Source organism: Orycteropus afer, unplaced genomic scaffold, assembly GCF_000298275.1.
Source record: "Orycteropus afer afer isolate SDZICR_OR568_19922 unplaced genomic scaffold, OryAfe1.0 scaffold00074, whole genome shotgun sequence".
Lineage (NCBI taxonomy): Eukaryota > Metazoa > Chordata > Mammalia > Tubulidentata > Orycteropodidae > Orycteropus > Orycteropus afer.
Window position 1 is genome coordinate 7,007,512 of NW_006921661.1, and position 19,498 is coordinate 7,027,009.

The window sequence follows — 19,498 nt, forward strand, 5'->3', positions numbered from 1 at the left end:
AGATTTGAGACACATCTCAATTTCAGTATAGCATAGTATTCTAATAGAGCTTTGTGCAGAGTGATTTGAGAACAGACAAGAGGGAATGACTAACTGGCTAGGGGATGGAAAAGGTGATGACTTGGGGGAGTGTGTACAAAGGTGACATTTGAGATGGGTCTTAAAGAATGAGTAGTTTACCAGGCAGATAAAAAGGAAAAAATCATTGCTGCCTAAGAAAACAGCCTGAGCAAAGGCAAGAGGTGTGCAAGGAGTATTTGGACAATGACCTTGGGGCCAGGCAAGTTCAAGTCAAGAATAGTGAGAACCTATTAATGTGGGGAACACAGAAAAAAACAGAATGTAGAGGAAGAAAGTGTCTGGCTTGTTTGCTCTTAGGAGCAAGTCTGGAGCAGAAGGGACAAAAGAAGGAGCCATGGGAGATTAGGTTAATTCCCCATCGAAATTTTACTAACTTCTTCCCTTACTGGTTCTTCCACAAGAATAGGTGGAAAGGGCAGGAGTTATAGAGTTAGAGGAATTGATGCCTCATGACAGTAGGAAGCTGTATTTGGTGTGATTTGCAGTTCAAATGTGAAGGGATACTGCCATTTGTAGTGGAGAGAGCACATGAACAGGGCTTCCAAGACCTGGGTTCTCCTCTGTGCTCTGTTATTTACTAGCTATGTCATCATGGATTAGTCACTCACCTTTCTAACCTTCAGTTTCCCCATGTACAAAATGGAGGAGAAGTTGAGGGATAGTGCAAAATCCAGATTCTAGATAATCCTTAAAGAGCCTTCAGTTTGGTCAGTTAACTGCTCACCTTCCTTCCTAACTTGTCTGTCTCCTATTTGAAATCAGGGATTCCCCAGAGTGGGTGCTCTGTCTCCCCCATCAGAGGAGTTTTGTAATCAATGACTGTCCTAGAGAGGGAAGCCAAGGAACTCAGCAAAAGCAGCAAAATTCTTACTGTTGCTGACTGCCTATCCCCCACTCGGGACCCAGAAGCAGATTGTAGAAAACCAGGCTGTCCCTTCATCAGCTCTCAGCCCCTCCTGACCCAAGCAGGATGCCTTTGTACCCAAGCACTCACCCCCACCACAACCCAGTGTCTAAAGATACATAACTATGGCCTTTTTCCTCCTCTTGTCAGCACCACAAATATCCTAGTCTATCCAGAGAGGCTCTGGAAGGAGCGCCTGAGGGATGAAAGGTTTCATGAAGCTTCATTCCCCTCACTGAACCCTGTCTCAAAGTCCTGTCTGTCCCCCACATTGCCTCCTCATCCCCCATGGAATCTATGTCTATGGCTAGAAAAACTGTAAGTGAGGTGTTATAAGGAAGACTGAACAAGTCAACTGTTTGGATCTTCAGTTTAACTAGGCTGGAATACTGGGTGTCAGTCAGAAGACCAGTCCCAGCATTTTAACCCACAAGGAAAAAGTCTGCAGCATTGGCTATCTTCTATCTTCTTCTAGGAGCTTTTAGAAAGCCCCTCAAATGCCTCCCCCCAACCTATCCAGTATCCATGATCTCACAACATGGTTTTATGATTTAACCCTCATGGATTACTGTGTTGACTAGGACTTTATAAGACTGTAAAATAAAACCCCTTCATTTTACAGATGCAGACAGAAGTTGAGACCCAGAAAAGGAAGTCACATGCCCAAAATCACACGAGTAGCAACTAAACCAAGACACTTCCCTGGGTTTGCATTTGCTTCACTGTAAAGTGAAGACATTCAGACGAGATAGACTCTGAAGGGCCTTCCAGCTTCTGCTGTAGAAAAACAAAAATGACTACCCCATCTATGGATGTGCCAGGCACTGCATGAGTTTCTCTTTTAATTCTTACAAGAAAGCTATGCTACAGAGTTTGTTAATTCTGTGAGCATGTTTATACCCTCTCTATCTAAACAGACTGATGGGTAGCACATCATTTGTTTCAATGTAGAATACCAACCCAAACCCAACTGCCCACTGCCATTCCACCACACATACCGTACCCCTGAGTCTTGAGGCCCTTTTAGCCTTTCAGCAGCTCCTGCTAACAGGTGAGTACCCCCGAGAAAGGGAATGTTTTTGGTTGCAGTATTAGCTGATTCCTGAGCAGGAATCCACATGTTAAAGTGGGGTTTCTCATGAAGCCAACCAGTTGAAGCATTGTGGGCAATCAGACAGCCCTTGGCCATTGCACAGTTCCTGCAGTTGCAACCCTGGGCTGGCCTGAACTAGCTGCAGCAGGAAAGAGAACAAGGGACGGGGTCAGAGCCCTCAGGGTGAGATGATTGCACAACCCTTGGAGCCTGGCCTTGGGTGATCCTCCCTGGGTTCTTGAGTTTGTTCTGGTTCTCTTTTTTTCCTGCTTCCTCTCCTCAATTCCAGCCCTGGGCCTCCCTAGCTCCTGAAATCAAGACTGAGACCCCAGATGTGCATGGTGACATCCTGAAGGGGCTGAGGGGCTGAGGAGCCTTAGGGCTATGCCTGCTCAGAGCCAGAAGAATTTCCTGCTGTTTGGTGAGTTTTCAAATTGATGTTGCCCTCCCTCTGTCCTGTCATTTAAAGCCCCTTCCCTGGGATATCAAAACTGGTAACAGTGACTGTCCTGGGAAGAATATCTGGGGGACTAAGAAAAAGAATTCTTAGTCTTCATTGTATCTGCCATTTCAATGTATAGTATTTTTTTTTTTTCCATGAATATATGGTTAAGTGCTGGACTGCTAACAGTGGTTCAAACCCACCAGCTATTCTACAGGACTGGTAACTGGTGATTCAAACTCACTAGCCACGGAAGCAAGATGTGACAATCTTCTTCCATAAAGATGTACAGCCTTGGAAACCCTATGGGGGCAGTTCTGCTCTATCCTATAGGGTTGCTATGAGTTGGAATCAACTTGATGGCAATAGGTTTGGTTTTGGTTTATATATCTGCTTTTCCAAATGAAAAAAATATATACTTAAATTCTCTTCAGCATAATGAAACTGTTTCTTTATAGCAACCCTTGAGGGAGGCAGGGCAGGGAAGATTATCTTTTCTGACAAATGAGGAAACGAAAGCCAAAACAGGGCAAGTTAACTTACTTCTCTCAAAATGGGCTCCTCTAGACACTGGTAGATTGTCATCTACCTGTCAAACTCTCTGAGGCTCCTTCCTCCCTCAACTGTCACATTAGCCATTCCCTCCCCAAAATGCTTTTCACACCTCATATCTACCCCCTACCACCCTGCCACCCCCTCTGCCACAGTTCAGGACTCAGTATCTGACAACTGAACTATTTCAAGACCCTTGTAACTGTGTACCCTGCCTCAATTCTTGTTCCCTCCCGCCCATAAAGCAGCCAGCGTCCTTTCCAAAGCACAGATCTGATCATTTTATCCCTTTCAAAAATACTATTTCACAGCTCTTCAACACCTACAGGATAAAGTTCTAATTCTGTAGCCTGGCACTCAGGGCCCTCTGTCATCTGGCTCCTGTCAGTCTCTGGTACCCCACATCCTACTTTATCTCTCTCTATATCTTATACTCCAACCTTTTTATGATATTTTCCATTCTTTGTAATGCTTTATTTACTTTCCTGGTGCCATGTCTTTGCTCATCTGTTTCTGTCTTCTTTACCTTTAAAAACCCTCCAAGGTCCAACTTAAATGCCTCTATCACTTTCTGAGTTCCGACCAGAATTCATCACTTCTTTCTTTAAGACCAGTACCTCCTGGCTTTTTCCCTGAATTGTAGTAGAGGTGGTGATGAGCCCAAGTGCAGGGACTGGGTCTGATTCTCATCAAATTCTCAGCACAGGGCCTGGCCCAGAGTGAGCCTCTATAAATGATGATTGCCTGAATGATTCCTTGAACCATTAGTTCTGTTGTGCTGCTCTTGCTTTCTATTGGCCCACACAAGGGATACATGTAAAATTTGCTTGCCCGAAATTTCTCAGTGGGGTAGCAGATGAGAGCCTATGCCTTCTGGATCTTAACTCCGTGAGCCCTTATTCTTTTCCCCACCTTCTGCCCAAACAAAATAACACAAGTTCTAGATGGCAGAAGACCCGAAAGGCCTTTGTATGAAATGTAAATCCTGGATAAATGTATTATTTATATTCGTCCCTCAACTTTTACACTCATAGAGTAGTTCATGAATGTTTGTCATAGTCAGAACTAACTATAATCTTTTTCAGGGAAAAGCCATTATGGTTATAATCATGTTTGTTAACTTTGATTTATTGACAGTTCTACATAATGGGTTTCTCCTACCTCACATGAAGGAGGGCTTTGGAACTATTCAATGAACTCTTGACTGTTTGGACTAAGAAGTTCCCCAAATGGCCACCTTTACTGGAGACCACTGAGGGAAAGAGAGCACCTAGCCCAGCTCAGGATAGTCCCCTAGACTGGGGGAAATACACAGACCTGCTGACCAGAGCATGTGCTCTGAGGAGACCCTTATTAATAACATGAGGACAGCCACACACTGTCCAGTATATAAGTGCTGGAAGAAAGGGGTGGCTGTGATGATAAAGCTTATAGAGCATGGTTGATGGGTGGGTAGCAGTTGATGAAGGCTTTCTGAAGCAAGTGGGTATGGAACCTGTTTAAAGAGAATGACCTTTGGTTTTCCAGAGGCTGGGATGGAAAACTGTTTTTCTATATTATAGACTAAACAATTCTGAGAGAAAGGAAAAGCAGCATTTATTATCACCTTCTGTGTGCTAGGCAAGGAGCTCTGGTGGCATAGTGCCTCAGGCATTTGACTGTTAACCAGAAGGCTGGTGGTTCAAACCCACCAGCCACTCTTCAGAAGGAAGGCTGGGCATTCTACTTCCGTAGAGATATTGCCTCGGAAACCCAAGGAGGGGTCTCTATGAGTCAGATCTGACTCAACAGCAGTGAGTTTGGTTTTGGTTTTTGGTTATGTGGTAGGCATGAAGTGACTTTGTTTTAGAAGGTAGGATAGTTGAGATGCATGGTGACATATGTCTTCTCTCTCTAGAACAGGTAGAACCCTAAACTTTGAGAACTCCTTTCACTTCCTCTGCCCCAGCTCCAAACCTTTCCCTCTCTTCCCCCATGCATCCAGTACTTATTAACCTCCTGTTGCTCCCCCATCCACTTCCTTTCCAGTAGAATTTCCTCTAATAGCTAGGAACACCTGGAGCTTTCAGGACATAGGATGCTTGATAGGTCAAATGATCTAGCAGACATCTAAGTCATTCCCAAACATCTTCTAAATGGTGTTTATGGAGTAGAAAAAAAAAAAAAGGAGAATTCTGATGGATGCCATTCTAATAGGGCTGCATAGTCCTGCTGTGAGCTAGCATGGAAGTGGAAAGAACACTGAGCTAGCCATCAATAGAGCTTGGCTCTGCCTCTGATATTCTGTTAATCTCTCTGGGCCTCAGCTTCCCAATGGGAAAAATGGAAAGAATTAGATTAAATAATACCAAAGGTCCTTCTCCACCACTTGCCTTTCAGTTCACCGTACTATGATTGCTTGCATGTTGCTGTGATAATGGAAGCTATGCCACTGGTATTTCAAACACCAACAGGGTCACCCATGGTAGACAGGTTTCAGCAGAGCTTCAAGACTAAAACAGACTAGGTAGAAGGATGTAGCAGTCCTCTTCTGAAAAAATTGAAAACCTTATGAATAGCAGTGAAACACTGTCTGATATAGTAGGATCAGGCAGTGTTTTGTTCTGTTGTACACAGGGTTGCTATGAGTTGGAACCAACTTGATGGCACCTAACAATAAGGTCCTTCTAGCCAGAAGTTCTTGGGTTTATAGAATTCAAAGAAAGGAGGGATCAAAATGGGTTACAATGGTTAGGGAAGACTTATTCCACAAGTACTTACTGAGCACCTATGGAGTGCTGTCATATGTGCTGATATATATATATATAAACCCACTGCCATCAAGTCAATTCTGGCTCATAGTGACCCCCTTTGGGTTTCTGAGGTGGTAAATCTTTATGGAAATAGATTGCCCAGTCTTCTTCCTTCCACGGAGTGGCTGGTGGGTTTGAACTACCAACCTTCTGGTTAGTAGTCAAATGCCTTAAACACTATACCACCAGAGCTCCTTGTGCTGGTACATAGCATTGAGTAAAAGGGACATAAGGGGCAATAGTGGTTCAGTAGTAGAATTCTTGCCTTCTATACAGGAGATCCTGGTGTGATTCCTGACTAATGTACCTCAAGCACAGCCACCACCCATCTGTCAGTGGAAGCTCATGTGTTGCTAAGATGGTGAACAGGTTTTAGCAGAACTTCCATACCAAGATGGACTGAGAAGAAAGGCCTGGTGATCTACTTCCAAAAATCAACCAGTGAAAACTCTGTGGATCACAACAATCATCCTGTTGTACGTGGCATTGCCAGGAATCAGGGCCAACTCAACGGTAGCTAACAGCAACAAAAGAAACATAGTCCTTGCCATCACTGAGCTTGTATCTAGGGAGAAGACGGACAAATAAGCCAGTAGTTAGAATAAACTGTGCTGTAGGGACTTAGCTGGGGTCTGAAGGACGTATAACGAGGAGTGGGAAGCTCATTCTAGCTGCAGGTAACAGAAGCCATACTTTCTCTTTTATCTCACCATCAGAGCATCCTCCAATTTTTCCTTCCCTTCAATCTGTGTTGCTATGGAGACTACCAATGGGACTGAGACATGGTACAAGAGTCTGCATGCTGTGCTGAAGGCCCTAAATGAGACATTCCACAGCAACTTGCTCTGCCAGCCAGGACCAGGACTAAGGCTGGGGCCAGACAACAAAACTGAGGAACAGCAGGCCAGCCTACCTGGCCGTGATGACAATTCATACATGTACATTCTCTTCGTCATGTTCCTGTTTGCTGTCACAGTGGGCAGCCTCATCCTGGGATACACCCGCTCCCGCAAAGTGGACAAGCGCAGTGACCCCTATCATGTATACATCAAGAACCGTGTGTCTATGATCTGATATTCAGAGGCTGAGGATGGCACTAAATAAAGACATTTGAGGCTTATCTTCTGAGGCCTCTAGAACTCACATATAGGCCATATCAGGTCTCAGTGTCCCTCCCTATCTGTGACGTCAGTAAGAAACAATGCTAAGGGAGGTCATCATGGGGGTGAGAAGGGAGGGGCTGACAGAGCTAGACTTTGTGGATAAGGATTTTTTTTTTCCAAGCAAAGATAGACTTTATAGACAATGTCCCTCATGAACAAACATAGAAATAGCCAAGGATAATGACCAAAGACTAGTCCAATGGTTAGTATATTGAGGGGTGAGGGTTGGAGGATATGAAACAGGAAGATTCACAAAGGACATCTCTTTTGTGTGTTATCTTCAACAACCATGAGAAACAGCAATGAATATCCTACATCATGGATAGATTATATTTGTTCACAAATTTATATTTTTTAACACATTTAACATTTGTGATTTTACCCTCCTGTGAAGTAAGCAGAGCAAGCAACATTCTACCCATTTGGGCCTAAATGGTGCCATAATTAGAACTTAAGCCTCTGGTCTTGTGCTTTCCAGAACTCTTCCACATAGGAGTGGTTCTAGGCCTTGCAGGACCTGATGCTTATCTAGCCTTTTTAAGAAAAAGGATTTTAAAATATCTTAACTTTTGCAAATATTACAAAAACATGTCACTATGTCAATACATTGCTAGAGCCTCCTAGGTCTTAGGAAGGAGCCCACGTAAGGGTGGAGCCCTGAATATCAAACTTCACTAGCTCCGTAGCTCCATGGTTCTGCCTTTTGAGCTGTCATGTTCCAGTGCCCTTACCAACTCAGACCATGTGACTTCATTCCCTCCAAGACAGCCTCTTCCATTTTGATGATGAGAAATTCTGATACCAAGCTGAAATCTGCTACCTTGCTACACATTCCTTGTAGAAGATGACAGTAAGAGAAGCGGATTGTGAAAGGCAGGTACATGGTTCATTTGAAGCCCTGGTTCTATCACTAATGTGTTATGTGACCTTGGGCTAGACACCTTCTCTCTCTGATCCTTTCTCCTCTTCTGTATAACAAAATAGTTAAGACTTGGAAGTCTCTAAAGGTCCTATGTTCTGACTTTCTAGATTTTACTTACCTTAGGTTGAACTATAAGAATGAGCTGTTTTTGTAGGTCACAAAACAGGTAAATATCCGTAGTTTCAAATGGTTCAATGTAGTACATGCAATGTGGCAAGTAAAGACTTTACAAGCCATTTGCTCCAAATCCTAGATCAGTACTTCTCATTGTTCTGTGTCAGATTTCAATTTAAGAAATTTCAATTTAAGGTCTTCAGAAAGCCCCATTGAAACATACATATTTGTACATAGCAAAAACAGAAAGAATGGTTTAATAGCAGTTATCGCAGGAGTAGAATTATGGGTGATCTTCTCTTTTGACTGTAAACATTTATGTAACATTTGATTTATTTAATCTTAGTTATTTGCATAATAATAATAAAAAAACTATTTCTACTTTGAAAAAATAAAAATGAATTCCTATGTGTTTTCTGAATAACCACCCCCCCCAAAAAAAACCTCCCTGCTGTCAAGTCAATTTATCTCTATGAAAATAGATTGCCCACTCTTCCTTCCAAGGAATGCCTGGTGGGTTTGAACCACTAGCCTTCTGGTTAGCAGTCAAATGCCTTAAGCACTATGCCACCACAGCTCCCTGTTTCCCTAAATGGAGAATACAAAACACACTTGCTCCCATCAGCAATTATGTTGACTCTCTGCAAATCTGTGCTGAGCCCCCATATGTCTTTGTCTTTACTCATCTCTACTTGAGGGAGGAGGTGGAACTGCTTAATAAGATACAACATATGGGAACACTGGATTCAGAAGGCTACAGCTGTATGGGGCTTTAGAAACCACCAAACCCAAACAAAATAAAATATGGAATGTAGCCGAGTATAAGAATGGTCAGGTGAATGCTATAAGGTTTGAGAAATGAGATTGAGTAGATCTAGTGGAATCAGAAAAGGTAGAACTTGAACTCAGCTTTAAAAGATAGGACAGAACTAAGTGGGGAGAGTGAATGGGAGATTAGGTACCACAGGAAACAAAACAAGGAAGGGAAGCCTTGGAGGCAGAAATATGGAGAGAATACCTTCCTGTTGAAAACAAGTGGATCAGCAAAGCAGGGAGTTCTACAACCTCACTATCCCCATCTGTGGCGGTGCCTCCCCTTTACAAAGTCATTCATGCTAGTGGGACTTAGTAATAAAAATTATTTTGCTTACAAGTTACAGAAACCCAATTGTTACAAAGTTTGGATTAGCATAAACAAAAAAGGGATCAACTGAGAGGATTATGGGGAGCTCTGGTAGCATAGTGTCTAAGGCACTTACTTGACTGCTAACCAGAAGGCTGGCGGTTCAAACCCACCAGCCACTCCTCGGAAGGAAGGTTGGACAATCTACTTCTGTAGTGATACTGCCTCAGAAACCCAAGGAGGGGTCACTATGAGTCGGGTCCAACTCGGCAGCACATAACAACAACAACAACAACAACAACATGACTGCTAAATAGAAGGCTGGCAGTTCAAACCCACCAGCCACTCCTCGGAAGGAAGGTTGGACAATCTACTTCTGTAGTGATACTGCCTCAGAAACCCAAGGAGGGGTCACTATGAGTCGGGTCCAACTTGGCAGCACATAACAACAACAACAACATACACGTTCAAACAAGTTGCAGCCACCAGAACAATGCCAGGGATGTGAGAGCCTGGAACTACTTATTCGACTGAAATCACAAAGTAGGAGCTCTACTCGTTACACACATCCAGGGTTGGACCAAATAAAATTCCAGGATTTAAGATAGAATAATTAAAAATTTTAATGCTCTATGAGGTAGGTATTCTCCTCAGCCCACCTCCAGCTCTACCTCTTTCCCTCCAATTGTCTGGGAACTCTAACCCACCTTTTCTATCAGCCCAGATCTTTTGCCTGAACAGGTTCTGCCCTCTGCTGGCTAGATCCCAGCACATAGCCTTGAGCCCTCAAAACAAAATTTCAATAACCATTCATTCAAAAGTTATTTATTGAATGCCTACTATGAGCTCTGATGACGTAGTGCCTAAGGCATTTGACTGCTAACCAGAAGGCTGGCAGTTCAAACCCACCAGCTGCTCCTTGGAAGGAAAGTTGAGCAATCTACTTCCGTAGAGATACTGCCTGGGAAACCCAAGGAGGGGTCGCTATGAGTAGAGTCAAATTGACAGCAGTGAGTTTGTTTTTTTGTTTTACTATGTGCCGTGCACTCATTCAGGCACCTTGGCATACATAAGTGAACACAAAAGATCAAAGAAATCCCTATCGTAATACATTTTACACATATCAACTCAAAACCCTCACAACAACCATATATATCAGATATTATTTACAAAAAAGCCCACTTGCCCTTGATACAGCTCCCTCATCATCCTCAACCCAATTACAGCCCTATGGCACACACAGCCCAGAGCATAGATCTGAACAAGCCCAGAAAATGAATCAGAAGGTGATTTAGGAAAATGATGGCACAGTGTTGACACCAGTGGTCACAGATCCGGATCCCTAGAAGCAGAGTCTGAGGCAGGCCATTTATTGAGGGAGTGCATTTTAGGAAAAACTGACAGGGGAGAGACTGAAGTAGATATGAAAGGAAAAGAGTTTAACAAGTTGTGGTTTCAGGTCAAGTCTGGCTTTGGCCTGATCCCCAGGGGAGTGTTATACGGGGCTGGGGCGTCAACCACATGGAAGAATTATAGCCCACTAAGGAAGAGGGCTTGTCTTTTGTACCCCCATAAAAGTTAACACTGGTTGTGGGCTACCCTGGCAGAGAGGGAGAAGGGGGACATGTGACAAGGTTCCTATCAGCTGACGGCAATTTTCTAAGGAAGGGTGGCAGCTAGGAGTTATTAGCAGGGCAGGACAATGGAAGAAAGCAAAGCAAGGAAGTGGTCTTGGTTGGAGACTAGCTCCAGCCTGCTTTCTGAAGCTGAATTTAAAAAGTTTTTTTTAAATAGACCATTTTTTAGAGTAGTTTTAGATATATAGAAAATACTGTACAGAAAGTACAGAGTTCCCATATACACCTCTTCTCCTCGCCCCTATTAACACCTTGTATGCCCATGATACATTTGTTACAGTTGATGGCCCAGTATCGACACATTACTATTGACTGAAATCCACTTTACATTAGGGTTTACTCATAGTGTTGTGTAGTCCCATGGGTTCTGACAAATGCATAATGTCATGTGTCCATCATTGTAGTATCAAACAGAATAGTTTCATTGCCCTAAAAATGCCCTGTGCATCTCTCTCCCCTCCCACTCCTGGCAAATCCTGGCAACCACTGATCTTTTCACTGTCCCTATAGTTTAGCTTTTCCCAGAATGACATATAATTGGAATTATACAGTATGTAGTTTATTTCAAACTGGCTTCTTTCATTTAGCAGTGTGTATTTAAGGTTCTTCCACGTCTTTTTGTTACTTGATAGCTCATTTCATTTTATTGCTGAATAGTATTTCATTATATGGATGTACTAGAGTTTGATTACCCATTCATCTATTGACATCTTGGTTGCCTCCAAGTTTTGGCAATTATGGGTAAAACTGGTATGGAAGTTCAATTTTGCTCACAGACATGGTCCCATATTTTGTGGCCATCTTTTTGTACCTCATGTCAGTCAGTCATTGGCTGCTGACTGCTGGAGGAGGCACACAGCCTCTCAGGTATGTTCACATTCAGCTGAAGCCAAATCTCCGGAAAAGGGGGCAGTTCTGAGACAATGACAGTCAACACTCACAACAGGTGGGTGCCTAGGTCAGTGAAGGAGACCTGTGTGGGGCAACATCAGCACCCACTACAGCTGTGCTTGGGAAAAGAGGAGGAGAGTCAGGGTGTCACATCTGGAGATTTCCTTCTAATTTAAGAGACAAGAAATATACATCAAATAAAGAACGAAAACAATATTTAACACCAAATTGAACCAAGTAGGAAACAGCATGCAGGTGGTTTACAACAGGTTTCTATTCCAATGATTTTACTGTAAGTCAGCATTGGTTTTTTTTTTTTTAGTTTTCATTATTATTGGCTTTTATTATCAGTATCATTATAAATCTGATCTTTGAACATCTGAGAATAACAGCAAATTACATGTGCAACATTGTGTGTAGTACATATAATAAAGATAAGATTACAAAAAGAGAGACTCATAAATGCAGTCCTTTGTAACATGTATACACTGTAAGTCAGGAAGTACCTGTAGTTAAGTACCAGAAAATATGGTGAACAGATATTAATTATGATGGACAAGAACTTCTTCTTGAATTCTTCTTCTGAATTCTTCAGGAATGCTTCTTGAAAAAAGAGGTGGGATTTGAGGTGGGATATGATAATCTGGTAGAATGTGATTAGGAGATCCAATGTAGTACAGCATGAAGCCGATGTTCTAGGAAGGTGGATAACTCTGCTCTCAGCAGTCATTTAGGGAGCTAGGATGATGACTGCCCTCTTCACCATGTAGTTTCCAAAGTCATTCTGATGGAAACACTTCTGGTTAACGAGGAGGGAGAAAGAACAGACACTCTGGACCAGAGATTTATTCTTAAGCAAGTGAGCCAAAAGCTACATGCATGTATTTTGCTCATATCCATTGCCCAGTGCTTAGTCAACATGCTTTCCACTCACTGGCTGCAAGGGACCTGGCAAAGGCCGTTTCTACCTGGGCAGTCACACCCCAACCAAGCCTCTACTACTAGGGAAGAAGGAGATAACGGATTTCAGTGAACAGCTAGTGGTCTTCACCCTGCTTTCCTCACTTTTCTCTCAAGACTAGTGTTAAGGATTGAATTGTGCCCCTCCCCCCAAAAAATTATGCATTATAAATGCTACTATACCTGTGGTTTTAATTCCATTTGGGAATAGGGTTTTCTTTGTCATGTTAATGAGATGGTATTAGAGTAGGGTGAATTTTGAGTCAATCTCTTTTGATGTAAAAGGAGCAAACAAGCAAAGAAGCACAGTTGGGGGACCAGATGCTATGGCACATGAAGCTCACCAAGGAGCCAAGGAACACCAGGCCTACAGATGCCAAAAAGAGACAAAGACCTCCTCGAGAGTGGAAAAAGAAGAAATATCTTTCCCTAGACCTAGCACCCTGAATTCACTGGCCTCCTAAACTGTGAGAAAATAAATTTCTGTTTGTTAAAGCCACTCACTTATGATATTCTATCATAGCAGCACTAAATGACTAAGACAACTTGTCAAGGTCAAAACATCTACAATCATGCCAAGGAGGAAGAGTTACTACCCTGATTAGATCATGATTGGATTTTTGTTTTGTTTTGCTTTGCTTTTTTGGAGAAGGCTTGTGGGTATAACTAAGCCTATCAAAGAGATGGATTGGCACAGTGGCTGCAACGATGAGCTCAAGCATATAGCAAGGTTGTGGGAACAGCACAGGACTGGGCAGTGTTTCACTCTGTTATACATAGAGATGCTGTGAGTGGGAACTGATAGCACCTAACAACAACATCTTGGGAGTATGGTTTTATATATTTTTTTCTCCTGGTACTGGTGAGTCTAGCCTCTCCTCTCATTGGAATGGTAATATCTAAGATATTGGTTTAATATAGGGGAGATAGACAAAGCAAGGCTTTCAGCCAGCCTCTTACAGCAAAAAGAATCCTCTTTCAGCTGCCACTAAGAAACCAAGAACCTGATCTCACTGGATAAAATCAGAGAACGCATCTGTGGCAGTAGTTACACTATGAGAAATATGCTCTCCTAGGAGTAAGAGAGTCAGAAATTAGTGAAGAAGAAAGAAAAAGGGAAGAAATACTAGTATTTGCTGAGTAACCACAATCTCTGTCAGGAACTGTGCCAGGCAATTTACATGTTATCTTATTTCACAAAAGCTCTTGAGGTAATTATTTGTATCTCATTTCATAGGTGGGAAAACAAACGATCATAGGTGAAATAGCTGGTTTAATATTAATATACGGAGCTGTCTAGATTTTAACACAGCTTCATCTGATTTCAAAGCCTATGTTCTCCCCACTATAGCTGGTTCCTGTTGAAGGGACTCAGGGACCCTCACCCAAAAGAGTCCCAATTGGTGTATTATTCCCATACACTTTGGGACAATGCCCTGTCTTCATCTTGGTTGGGGGTAGAAGTCATGAGGCAAGGAGGAGATTCTGACGGTTCTACTTGATCCCTGAAGGGGAACAGAGAGGTGGGCCACAGAATCTACTGGAAGACTAGGGTTTAGTCTTAAGAAAGTATCTAATGTGAATCATTGCACATCTCATTCAATTGCAGAGAGGATGGGGTTATTTACCTACATCTCAAAAGGAGTTCTGTGGGACAGCTACAGACAACAGTCTGTTCTTGGATTGTCATTCATTTACACCTACTCCTCACTTGTTGATTTCTCCTTATCTGACATTTTGCACTTATGACAATAGTAAAATATCTACTATTTGACTATTCTGCACATTAACAACGTATGTCTGGCAGTAAAGAATGACGAGCTGGAAGGCAAAAGTAGTGCTGGCTGTGATGGTTGTTATGTGTCAAGTTGTTGGGTCATGATTCTCAGTTGCTTGCCAGTTATGTAAGGATGTAGTCATCTTTCATTTCGTGATCTGATGTGGTTCTGGGAGTAAGAGAGTCAGAAATTAATGAACAAGAAAGAAAAAAAGGAAGAAATACTACTATTTGATGAGCAACCACCATCTCTGTCAGGCACTGTGCTAGGCAATTTACATTGTATCTTATTTCACAAAAGCTCTTGAGGTGATTATTTGTATCCTATTTCATAGGTGGGATAATGCTGATTTTCACATAATGACCCGGTTCTTTATGGGACAAAGGATCATCTTACCCACTTTAGGTTTTCTACCTATAAAAAAAATGTCTATTTCTATGAAGCAGTTCTGTAAACCCTCTATATAGGTGGAGGTCTCTTTCATTCATCTATGTTCCCTTTCTGCCATGATTTTAATTTTCATGATAATTTAAAAAATCGCATTGTAATCTCTTGGCATGTCTACTTTCCTCTCCAGAAACAATGCAAAGATGCAGGCAGGGACTGTGTCTAATGCATCTTTACACCCCCATCAACTAGGATAAGGCTTGCCACAAAGAGGATGTTCAATAAATATCAGTAGAATTAATCAACATTTTCATGAGTATTGTGTTACATAATCTCTCACATGTGTATGATGCGTCAAAGTATTTTCATCTCCATTATCTTATTTGGTCTAGAATTTGGTCCAGTGGGCTCAATTAAAAGTGGATGTGAGAGCACTTTGCAAAATATAAGTGGTGAAGGATGGTTACTGTGCTTTCATGCTAGCCTGCGGCCAGGATAATTTAGGTGATGTACTTAAAGTCACACAAGTCTGTACTAGAATCTCTGTCTCTTGATTTATATTTCTTGACTGTATCCCCTGAATCAAGGGGCAACTGCCAAAGGAGAGGTATAAACAGAATGCTCTGAGAGCCCATGAATGTGGATTGCCAGCTAATAGGTGGTGCTCTCTCCAAATCCTCTTCTCAGAGCCAACATACCCATCGCCCAGCTACTGAAAATGTCACCTGCTGACAGCTCATAGCTGCATTCCTCACAAAGCTTTGCCGTAGGCCACAGGAGCCTGCCTTATCCAAGGGGTGTATGTTAGTTACCTAAGGCTGCTATAACAGAAACATCACAAGTGGATAGCTTTAACAAACAGAAATTTATTCTCTCACAGTTTCAGAAGCTAGAGGTCTGAATTAAGGGCACTAGCTCAAGGGGAAGACTTTCTTTCTGTGTCATCTCTAGGGGAAGGTCCTCGTCACCTTTCAGAGTCTGTGGGCCCGGCATTACTTGGAGATCTCCAGGTGTCTTGGCCTTCCCCTGGGTCTAGGAGCTTCTCAGTGCAGGGACCCTGGGTCCAAAGGACCCACTCCCCTCCTGGCTCTTCTTTCTTGGTGGTAATAGGCTCTGATCTCTGCTTGCTTGTTTTATTCCTTATATATCTCAAAAGAGATTGAGTCAAGACACAACCTAATCTTATAAATTGCATCCTTTCTCATTAACATAATTGCCTTTAATCCTGCCCCATTCATATCATTGTTAGGTGCCATCAAGTCAACTCCAACCCATAGCGACAGAACGAAACACTGTCCAGTCGTATGACATCCTCATAATTCTTGCTATGTTTGAGCCCATTGTCACAGCCACCATGTCAATACTCATTGAGGGTTTTCTCCTTTTTTGCTGACCCTCTATTTTGTCAAGCATGATATACTTCTCCTGTAACTGGTCCCTTTTGACAATTTGACCAAAGTAGGTGAGACAAAGTCTAGCCATTCTTGCTTCTAAGGATACCCAAGGGCACTTCGTCCAGGACAGATTTGCTTGTTCCTCTGGCAGTCCATGGTATTTTCAGTATTCTTTGCCAACATCACAATTCAAAGGTTTCAACTCTTCTTCAATCTTATTCATTGTCCAGCTTTCACATGGATATGAGGTGACTGAAAATACCCTGGCTTGGGTTAGACACCTTTGTCTTCAAAGTGACATCTTTGTTTCTTAACACTTTAAAGAAGTCTTTTGCAGCAGATTTCCCCAGTGTAATATGATACCTGATTTCTTAATTGCTGCTTTCATGGGTGTTGACTGTGGATCCAAGTAAAATGAAATCCCTGACAACTTCACTCTTTTCTCCATTTATCATGATGTTGCTTATCAGTCCAATTGTGAGGATTTTTGTTTTCTTTATATTGAGGTGTAATGCATACCAAAGACTGTAGTCTTTGATCTTCATCAGTAAGTGCTTCAAGTCATCTTCACTTTCAGCAAACAAGGTTGTGTCATTTACATATCACAGGTATGAATGATTCTTCCTCCAATCCTGATGCTGCATTATTCTTCATATAGTCCAGCTTCTTGGATTATTTGCTCAGCATACAGATTGAATAAGCATGGTGAAGGGCTACAACTCTGACACATACCTTGATGTTTAAATCATGCAATATCCCCTTGCTCTGTTCGAACAACAGCCTCTTGATCTACGTACAGGTTCTTCATGAGCACAATTAAGTGTTCTGGAATTCCCATGTTATCCATAATTTGTTATGATCCACAAAGTTGAATGCATTTGCATAGTCAATAAAACACAGGTAAACATCTTTCTGGTATTCTTTGCTTTCAGCCAAGATCCATCTGACAATGATATCCTTCATTTTACATTCTCTTCTGAGTCCAGCTTGAATTTCTGGCAGTTCCCTGTCAATATACTGCTGCAACCATTTTTCAATTATCTTCAGCAAAAGTTTACTTGCATGTGGTATTAATGATATTGTTTGATAATTTCCACATTCTGTTGGATCACCTTCCTTTGGAATGGGCACAAATATGGATCTCTTCCAGCCAGTTGGCCAGGTAGTTGTCTTCCAAATCTCTTGACATATATGAGTAAGTGCCACCAGCACTGTTTGTTGAAATAACTCAATGGGTATTCTGTCAATTCCTGGAGCCATCACTATCATAGAGGTGAGGGTTTACAACACATAGGATAATTAAATCAGATCACAAAAAGGAGGATAATTACATAACTGAGACTCATGGCCCAGCCAAGTTGACACATATTTTTGAGGGACACAATTCAATCCATAACAGGGCTGCTCATAGTCAACAACTGACTGATGCAGCACTACAACATAGCCTAGGCTGTACTGTCTGTACTGAGGCTCTATCATCTCAGGACAGCTCTGAGGGATCATATCAGTTCCAAAGCTCCCAGTAGGATCAGCTAAGTCTTCAGTTGTAACTATGTTGTAAGTCAGCTTCTCCCTCTGCCCACTTCTTTTTCCACATCTCCTTACAGATGCATCTTTCAAGAGCACTTCCCCAAAAACCTGCATGCAACTCTCCACCTCAAAGTGTTTCCAAGGAATCCAATCTTTCCTTCAAGAACTGTTCCCTAGCACTGAGCCTCTTTCAAAATTGATGTCAATGATGATATAGGAAGGGAGGATAGGATACAGGTGGAAGCAGTTAGTGGTTGTAGCAGCGATAGACTGTCGGTGTAGAAAACAGCCAGTTAAGTTAATGAATAAAAACAAGTAGCCACTAGAGGGCTCAGCACGACAGGCCTATAGCTCTGTTGCTCTTTCAGTGCACAAAATCTTGTGCTTGACCTGGCAGACACCCAGCATAATCATCTGTTGTTGTTGTTGTTATGTGCCGTTGAGTCAGACCCGACTCATAGCGACCCCTCCTTGGGTTTCCGAGGCAGTATCGCTACAGAAGTAGATTGCCCAACCTTCCTTCCGAGGAGTGGCTGGTGGGTTTAAACTGCCAGCCTTCTGGTTAGCAGTCAAGTGCCTCAGGCACTATGCTACCATGTTGTTGTTGTTATTATGTGCCGTTGAGTCAGACCTGACTCATAGTGACCCCTTCTTGGGTTTCCGAGGCAGTATCACTGCGGAAGTAGATTGTCCCATCTTCCTTCCAAGGAGTGGCTGGTGTGTTTGAACCTCCAGCCTTCTGGTTAGCAGTCAAGTGCCGTAGGCACCAAAAAAAATTGTTCTGTTTCCTTTTTTTCACCTATTCCATGGATAGCAGTGTCCTAGCCTGTTCCAATACCCTGGCACCAAGCCATCTGTTCCATTACATACAAATTTATTCCCATAAATCGAGGCTTCCAAAGTCTGTGTTTTTTCCACTTTCTACTCCCATTGTTCCAAAGGGGTTCTGAAGATCAGAAATGTGGAATTTGAAACAGTTGGTTGTGACAATTCTCACCAGCAATGGAGAGAATCACCAACCTATTTGTTAGTTCTGTTCCTTTCACCACTTCTCTCTGCTGCTCTGGTTCACTGTAAAGATAGACTTACACGTGAAATATTGTGGCCAGGAGAAAAGGGGGTCATACATAGGAGCCTTCATGCAAGATGAAAAGGTTTGAGAATACTGTATAATTGAATGACTTAAATGAATTTTTTTTCCCTGCTGTGAACTTACAGTTAAAAGATTTAAAAGAAAATTTTCATCTTTACCTTATTTGGAAGAACAGTAAGTCCTTGGTAGGTTTGAGGCCTTCCTTTGTCCCAGAGGGAAAAAGTTAAGAGGTCTCTGTTTCCAATATATAAATTCTTGAAGGGACAGAGTTGGGTTGTTTGTGAGAAGAAAAGCTCTGAGGATTAAAGGTGAGTGGAGTTGGGTTCTACAGTGCCCAGGAAGGGGCAGTATCTCTGACAATGATGATTACAAGGACAGTTGAAGAATGAACACCAAGATGTGGCTTTGGGAGACATGAAGGAGTCCTTAGTGGTCTGGTTTAGAATGGAAGGTTTAGAATTTTTCCTAGTGAGAACTGAGAATTCCTAGTGAGAAATGAGGATGCCAAGAGTTCATCTCATCTACTTTGGATATGTTATCAGGAAGAATCAGTCCCTGGAGAAGGATATCATAGTTGGTAAAATAGAGGGTCAGCAAAAAAGAAGACCCTCAACTAGATGAACTGACACAGTGGCTTCAACT

At 42.3% G+C, this 19,498-nt stretch overlaps 1 protein-coding gene across 1 annotated transcript; it reads left to right on the forward strand.

Moving 5' to 3' along the window:
- The first annotated feature begins 6,620 nt into the window (after positions 1-6,620).
- Positions 6,621-6,938, forward strand: KCNE3 (potassium voltage-gated channel subfamily E regulatory subunit 3). Its single transcript, XM_007940944.2, has one exon. The coding sequence runs from the start codon at positions 6,621-6,623 to the stop codon at positions 6,936-6,938; it is 318 nt and encodes a 105-aa protein (XP_007939135.1).
- The last annotated feature ends 12,560 nt before the right edge of the window (positions 6,939-19,498 follow it).

What these genes read in the sequence shown, in the direction of transcription:
- KCNE3 (XM_007940944.2), top strand. Translation starts at nt 6,621, where the DNA reads ATGGAGACTACCAATGGGACTGAGACATGGTACAAGAGTCTGCATGCT.